General features: G+C 39.1%; 1 protein-coding gene across 2 annotated transcripts in view; it reads right to left on the bottom strand.

Moving 5' to 3' along the window:
- Positions 1-5065: 5065 nt before the first annotated feature.
- LOC307240681 (kazrin-like) overlaps positions 5066-8572 on the bottom strand; it is a 152517-nt gene continuing 149010 nt past the window's right edge. For both annotated transcript variants that reach the window (XM_080014522.1, XM_080014523.1), the window contains one exon: positions 5066-6009. In XM_080014522.1, the coding sequence (XP_079870648.1) occupies positions 5839-6009 (171 nt within the window). In that variant the 3' untranslated portion in view covers positions 5066-5838. The remainder of the gene's footprint in view (positions 6010-8572) is intronic.

Here is an 8572-nt window from a genome sequence, read left to right as displayed (position 1 = left end):
GGGCTTCCTGTCGGTCAACCCAGCTCAGGAGGCAGTCGTTCGGTCCGGTCTACCGCCTACAGTCCACTTCACTCTATTATGGTTATTGGGGTTTTAGTTCAGCTCCCCGAAACCCAACTCCACCGGGTGGTGATGACAATTGAGTGTTGTCATCATCATCATCATCATCATCATCTTCTCACAAGCGATGGTTCCACAACTTTGTCCGACTCTTCCGTTAATGACAAAGTCGTAACTTCCTGGTTCAGAGAGGTCTAGTTTCCGTTCTCCCCAGTTTGTCCAGTCAATCCATAGGATTTGCTAATCCTCACAATCCAGGGGTCCACTTTGGGACTGATCATGGGTGGAGGTAACACGGCAGGTTTCACCTTCTGAAGCTGGGGTTGTCCACCACTGAGTGTCCATCACTGCAACAGCAAAATGTAATGGGGTTTTTTTGTTTGTCCGAGTGCAGTTTTGAGATTCCTCCAGCGCTGCCTCAACACTCATTTCAACTAAAGCCATGTCAGAAGGATTTCTCCATCCATGAATTCCACTGGGATCTCCAACACATTATGGTTTGGTCTCAGTCTCCAAAAGACCCCGGGCATTTCCCAAAGTAAGAATATAGATAATATTCTGTTATGCAACAGTTCTCAGTGCAACTTTCAACTTTCAAATATACAATATACACTTTTTGTGCCAGTTCTGTCAGCGGAACAATTAAGAAGATATGGGAATGGACGCACACAAAAAGCATAGATCATTTCTGCACTGAAACAGCTGTTTAGAATCATTGGCTGAAATTGCATGAATTCAATTAAAATATATATTCTTTCCTTGCTCCCTCCTCTTCTGAACACCTGGTTTATAGCAAAGGCAAAGGAAGATTTCCAGCAACCAATTAAGCTTTAAAAGGAAAAAAACAACACAAAATATCGATGTAGGTTTTTGTCCATAAGGGATTGTTTTGTGTGCGCCACTCCCTCTGTAGCTGTTATTAATCAAATTCTTCAATATCCCACAATGAAAGCTCAATTGTTATTTCCTCTCTGTCACAACAGCTTTCGTCACAAGTACTTAATGTGATTTACTAACTTTTCCTTCCTGGCCTCCCCAGAAATAGATTCCTCTCAAACGAAAGCTTGAGTCGTTCATTTTGGACCATTCGTTTTGGACTTTCCGTGCCCTCCTGCGAGCACTCCACCAGATGGAAAGTACCTCTAAGTGCTATTCGTAGAACTGTGCATGCTGCGCGTGCAGGTGGAGACACTCCATCAGTACTCCATGGGTAATGCACTGCCATGCAGATACCACAAATAATGGGGACGGGCTCAGCAGACTTGCAACCTTGGCCTTCAGAAGGCCTTTCAAGGGGTCCTGCCGGTGTTTCGTTGGAGACGGACCACAGCAACGTCTGAGAACCCAGAACCGAGTGTTCCTCGAAAAAACACCCCCGAAGCATCGAGTTTGAAAAGCTCTTTGTGCAACGAGTGCCGTGGATGTACATTTCAGAGCAGCGGATGAATGAAGAGAGTCCTTTGTGTTAAACACTCTCACTTTAAGTTGTTTTTTATGTCGTTATACACGACAGAGCATGTGTGTGGAATTGAAAGATTATTATGATGTCGGAATATCGGGTTTATAGTGCAATGGACCAAAAGAGACTGGACCAACAAAATTGCGTCGTTCAACTTAAAGAAGGGCATCTTTCAAATGTTGCTTTTAAGGTTGGGAGTTACTGGGAGTGTGCAAACCCAGTTGGAAACCCGAAGTCGCTCCTGACCTCCGACAAGGATGTCCAAGTTTCCACGCTGTTTTGTTTGTTTGGTTGTTTGTTCAAACAGTGGATGGATATCTCTTCCCAATTCAGCCACTTTGAGCGTGATCTGCATTTGGTTGCTAAATGTTTGGACCTTGGACCCCATTGGAAATATTCGATGTCCAAGGTCCAAAAATACCTCCTGGGATGGGAAAGAAGGGCGTCTCCTGGGATGGGAAAGGGTGGAGCTTCATGCTTCAGACAGAATGTCAGTTGTTTTGTCTGTAGCATTAAAAAAACAACAACATGAATTGTTGAATTGGAGCTCTTTTGAGCTCTTTTAAGCTCTTTTAAGTCCAATAGTTCCTATGACCCCAAATGGTTGGAGCCAGAGGTGGAACGTTCCAGGTTCAGAAAGTTTAAAAAGCCCTGTTTCTGTGTTTCTGCTCCATCCCTCACTTGGACTGTCTGGGTTGATGCCAATCAGCAAATCCAACATGGTGGACCTTAAATCCTGGAGTGGAGTTTTGGGTATTTTCCACCTCTGGTTGGAACCATTGGATCTTCTTTTCATCACTGGGGTCAGACCATTTTCCTCTTGGGTCACGTGACTCTGTTGAGGGTCAAGGGTCAGTGGTTGCAGTGGGGTGGGGGTGAGGGTCAGTATCAGAGGTTAGGGGTCAAATCCACGCAGAATGTTATTGACACTGTGTGTAGACAGATGTGACCAACCGCTCCATTCATTTGAGATGGAATCCTTTCCTCCTGGTCCTCAGATAGAAATGGTTCAGATAGAAATACACGGGGAAATAAATCTTTAAATCAACTGTAAAATACTGCAGAGCAAGGGTTCCAGAGCTAAGATAATACATAAAAAAATATATAAAAATATAAAAATTAAATAAAATGAAAATTAGCCTGACCTTGTCTTCCTATGATAAATTGCATTGTGGTTTAAGGTTCCACTTAAAACTTGCTGAAAAAAACTGCAATCTCATTACAGAAAAAAAACTCACCATTATTAGCCATACAAAGAAATATAAAAAAAACTATTTTGCAAGGTTGAGTTTATATTTTTTCCTAAAAAATATATCTAAAATGGAAAAGAAAAATAATAAATATACATAAAAATAGTTTTAAATAATTTTGCGATATTTGTGAAATAAAATAAATATTTTAAAAACAATTTGCAAGGTTAAGAATATATATATATATATATATATATATAAATATATATATAAATATATATATATATATATATATATATATATATATATATAGGAAATTATCTATTCAATATGGAAAATGAAAAATATTTATGGAAAACAAATGAATGCAGCTGTAATTGCTCTGAGGACCCACTAGTAGACTGCAGACCGTTTGGGAACCCCTGCAATAGACTACATGTAGAAACAGATTTTTTTTGTTTAGCTTTTCAATTAGAATTGAAATCAAAATGATATCATAATAATAATCATTATAATTTGGGACTGGACAGGAAAGGAATCCATGTTGGAGGAATTAGGAATTAGAATCAGACACAGAACGAATGGACACAGAGACATGGACGCAGGAAAAGAGTGGACAGTGGGTTTTTTTAAGTTTAATTTTATTTTAAAATATGTTTTTTTTTCTTTTCTTTTCTTCTCCTCCTCCTCCCCCCTCTTCTCTCATTTGGTTTCTTTTGAGCATCATTTTTTCTCATCATGCCTTAAAAAGCTTCTCTTTCGTAACATCTCAGGACCAAAACTCTTTAAATAGAATTATAATAATTCATAATAATAACTGTAGTTCTGTAAAGGTTATCTCATTTACAAAAAAAATACTATCTGTCCAAAAAAAAAAATAATAATAATAATAATAAATAACCATGAGAGGGAACTGGTCTTCAAATAAAAAAACATCAAATAAAACAGCGATGCTCAATCGATGGAATTTGTTTTTAATGGAGAGAGGACAAGACTGACTTTTTAACTTTAATATCTAACTACCTTTATCTTAATGTCATTTATTAAAATACACTTCCTATTCCATCTCTTTTCTTTCTTTTTCCGGTGTTAGACGGAGAGAGAGCGAGAGAAAGGTTTTCCTGAGGGGGGGGAGACTCCAGCGAAAGGATGAAATAAAAGATTAAGCAAAATTAGAACTTTAAATTCAACTTCTGTGCATGGAGGAAAACTATTAACCTTTGGCCTGAGGGTAATTGCTTTTTATAACCGATGGCCTGAACTCAGGGTGTTTTTGTTATGTTTTCTTGATGGGGGTCACAGGGATGTTCGGGGTTTCTCTTTTGAAAAAGAAATGGTTTTAACCAGATTTATTATTACATTAACATTTATTATGAATCAGGGTGTCTGCAGGTATCAACAGAAATTACGACCTCATCAGTTCAAATATAAGAATATTTAATAAGGAGTAAAACAGGAAGACTATGTAAAACGGTATTTACATATATATTACATATGGACTTATTCATGATGGCAGCAGATGCATAAAATAAAATTTCAAATGTAGAAGTGGTTTAAATGCTCTTAAAAAAAGGTAGATCTTTAAATTTCCTGCAATTATTTTTTTTGGTGTTAGAAATTATAATCATCCAATTTAGCGACTAATCTCTCAACACATTCGGATTTTGCTCAATCTGAATTATTAATATTATTATGAGTTTGAAATTGAAAAAAAATTGCAATTTGTAATAATCAAAAAAAAATAATAATTTAATAATAAAGTAACTGACCTCTCTCCCTGTTGTCCCCCCCCCCCCCCCCCCAACAGACAACCTGTTATTTCGTTCTTTCTTTCTCGTTCTGCAGAGAACGACTGACTGTCATGCCATGCTCTGAAGACAGGCGGCGCCATGCATGGAAACCACACAGCCCCCCCCCCCCCCAGGAATTCCAGGAATTCTTAAGTTAAAAAAAAAAATAATAATAAAAAGATAATCAGGAGTCTGCGTGGAGCCGACAGGAAAAGCTTCTCTCTGTGGTGTGAGGGGGGAGAGCAAGCAGGACGTTGGGGAGGGGGTCGAGGGGCCTGTTTTCAAAGGGGCGGGGTGAGGTGAAAAGGGGAGGGGTCTAAGTTAAAAGGGGAGGGGTTAAAGACAAACTGCATCCAGGACGAGGAGACATTTACAAGCACAAAGTGCACGTCGACTGTTATTTACACCAAGTACAGCAGTCCTTCAAGTTTCCAGTGAAATTAAAAGTGAAATGAAAAAATAAAATAATTACAATAATGATCCAAATATAAAGAACATTTTTTTTTTTTTTTTGTTTTTGGAATTATTGAAAACACAGCGTAGTTACAGTTGAACATCCCGTCGCGTCACACCTTGTTTCCATTTTCTATTTACAGCGCTGTACACGACTCCGACCGGGGCCAACATGCACGCAACCATTCAAGTGCTCTCTCACACACACACACACACACAAACGCACACACACACACACACACACACACACAGCAGTTAATGGGGAGGTAGGTGGAGCGTAATTTTCTGTTTTAGCAAACCTTATTAAAGTTATATTTTTAAAGAAATTTAAAATATCTGGAAAATATCCATCCATCCATCATGATCTATCTGTCTGTCTGCCTCTCCATCTGTCCTTCTGTCTTTCCCTCCCTCCGTCCGTCTGTCTGTCTGTCTGTCTGGCTGTCTATCTATCTATCTATGAATGACAACAACACTCAAGAACAGTGGTCTAAAACTCAAATGACCTGGGGGCCATTGGTCAGGTTTCAGGTTTTCTTCTTCTACTGGGGCCGTGTTGAACTTCAAGGGAAAACCGGCCAGTTTTTTCTGTTTTGTTTTCTTCATAATCCTGTTATTGCACCCATGTGCCATGTATTAAATGTATCTCCATATTCATTCAATTGTATTTATTTATTTTATTTTATTTATTCAATTTCATTCCTGAATTTAGGCAAATGGCATCCACCCGTGTCCACATGTCCATCCCCATTTTAACCCCTGCACACACACACACACACACACATACACACACACACACACACACACACACACACACACAAACACACACACACACACACACACACTCTTCTTGTTTAGCTCTAATGGCCACCGCCCTGGCCCCACTCTACCAGTCTGCGTCCTCCTCTATGTAGTAGTCTGGGGTGGAAGTACCGTCGAACAGACCCGGGTCAAGCGACTTGCGCTGCTTCCCACGGGCGAAAACACGAGACAGCGAGCCCAGACCCATCTTCTCCTTCTTCTTCTTACGCTTGGCATCCTCCAGGTCTTCTAGGGACTGAGGGGGAGAGAGAGGGAGAAAGAGAGGGCGAGAGGGAACATACAAGGCGATCAAAGGAGGTTGCAGAGATGAAGAGATGAGAGAGCAAGAAATAAAAGAAAAACAAAATAAAGATCTGAGCTGGATGAAATGAAGCGGTGGATAAAAAAATATAGAATAAATCACAAACGCTCGGAAATCTCGAAAATGTTTTATGGTTCACATCTAACCACAAGTACTCCAAGAGAATTTGCATTTTGACATCTATTTTATTGAATTTTCCAGTTAATTTATTGTAATCAAATGGTCACTACACAGCTGATGAGCAAGGCAGCAGCGATCAATGTCAATGATCAAGTTTTAAAGAAAAATACCATAAAACTAGTTTTTCTTTTACATTTTGAAAAATAAAATGAAATAGGGCTTGGTTTTGGGAAGGATTTCATGATTCATTTCGATTAGATTTTGATGCAAAACTGTTATGATTTGATTCAGACAGACATATATATATATATTATGTTTACATTTTCATACAGAATGAGAATTGCTACAAACTTTTCAGTTTTACCATCTGATGTGCATTTCAAAAATATTTCAATTTTTTTTTACAAATTTCATCCAATTTAGAAATCAAATATTTCCATTCATTTGTGACTATGGTGTTCAATTCAAGTGGAACACGGATATATCAAAAGTCACAATTTTCATATTGATTCAGAAATTGAAATTGAAACAATAAAATGGAATTGTATTGAGTTGTCTTTTTTAACTTAGCCCTACAATAAAATTGGTGTAAAAAATTGTACCCCCCCCAAAATAAATGAAAAGATATATAAAAATTGATGTATATTGCATACATTTTATTACGATTAAATTGAATATATTCAATCAAATCTTGGGTTTATGTCAATGTGTCGCCAATGATTCAAGGCCGACTTGCAGTACACTCATTGACCACTAGCAGGCGGAGGTCTGCTAGTGAGAATGGACCATGTGTGGTATGGCGGGAGGCGAGGGGGGCATGCATGCAGAAAGATAGTACCGGGTGGTGGGGGAAGGACACTACATAGTAGAGATGGCTCGATACCACTTTTTCATGCCCAATACCAATACCGATACCGCAACCTTGAGTATCTGACAATAGCGATACCAATCTGATACCGTATTTTTACCTTTCTTCGATAACTTAGCTGTTAATAACACATTTGTCTGGATGCACTTTGTTTAACCTGACCATCTAAAAAACATTGTGCTCAAACTGTGAAACAAATATTCTATTCCCCTAGAGATAGAAAAACCATAGCCCACAAGTTAGTTATGTAATCCACTCAGTTATGCAGAGTCAGAGAACCTATCTTCTCATTCAGCTTATTGTCTTCGTGGACTTGAAACTCATACATCTCTGTAGACGGGAACGCAGGACACAATGCTGTTGTTCTAAAAGCACAATGCTGCTGTTCTAAACGCACAATGCTGTTGTTCTAAAAGCACAATGCTGCTGTTCTAAACGCACAATGCTGCTGTTCTAAAAGCACAATGCTGCTGTTCTAAACGCACAATGCTTTTGTTCTAAAAGCACAATGCTGCTGTTCTAAAGCATAATGCTGCTGTTCTAAAAGCACAATGCCACTGTTCTAAGGCACAATGCCGCTGTTCTAAAGCACAATGCCGCTGTTCTAAGGCACAATGCCGCTGTTCTAAGGCACAATGCCGCTGTTCTAAAGCACAATGCCGCTGTTCTAAAAGCACAATGCCGCTGTTCTAAACGCACAATGCCACTGTTCTAAACGCAGGATGCCACTGTTCTAAATGCACGATGCCGCTGTTCTAAACGCACAATGCTGCTGTTCTAAACGCACAATGCCACTGTTCTAAATGCACGATGCCGCTGTTCTAAACGCACAATGCCGCTGTTCCAAAAGCACAATGCCGCTGTTCTAAACGCACAATGCCGCTGTTCTAAACGCACAATGCCGCTGTTCTAAACGCACAACGTTACTGTTCTAAAGGCACAATGCCGCTGTTCTAAAGCACAATGCCGCTGTTCTAAACGCACAATGCCGCTGTTCTAAAGCACAATGCCGCTGTTCTAAAGCACAATGCCGCTGTTCTAAACGCACAATGCTGCTGTTCTAAAGCACAATGCCGGTGTTCTAAACACACAATGCCGCTGTTCTAAACGCACGATGCCGCTGTTCTAAACACAGAATGCATTTTCCGGCCACAAACACATTGGTCTGTTGATCAGACCAATGTTCAAGTTCAATGTACAATTTCCATTTAAATGCTGCATCTTTGCCACATATATTAATAATATGTTTTAATATTTGTTTTTTATTATAGGCATACTAATTAATATAAGCAAATAGTATGATTGACACTGCCCCAAAAGGATGTATTCTTCTCCATTCTTTTTCTTCTTCTTACTTAAAACACTGACTTTTTATTATTTTTTGTCTTTTATATTTTTTTAATGTCTTTATCTTTCTATGCTCTTTACTTTTTTTTATCCATCTAAGGCACTTTAAATTGTCTCTCTCTCTCTCTCTCTCTCTCTCTCGCTCTCTCTCTCTCGCTCTCT

The sequence above is a fragment of the Zeus faber genome, assembly GCF_960531495.2.
Source record: "Zeus faber genome assembly, chromosome: 15".
Lineage (NCBI taxonomy): Eukaryota > Metazoa > Chordata > Actinopteri > Zeiformes > Zeidae > Zeus > Zeus faber.
The sequence above is the reverse complement of the archived record's forward strand: the minus strand, read 5'-3'. Positions and strand labels throughout refer to the sequence as shown.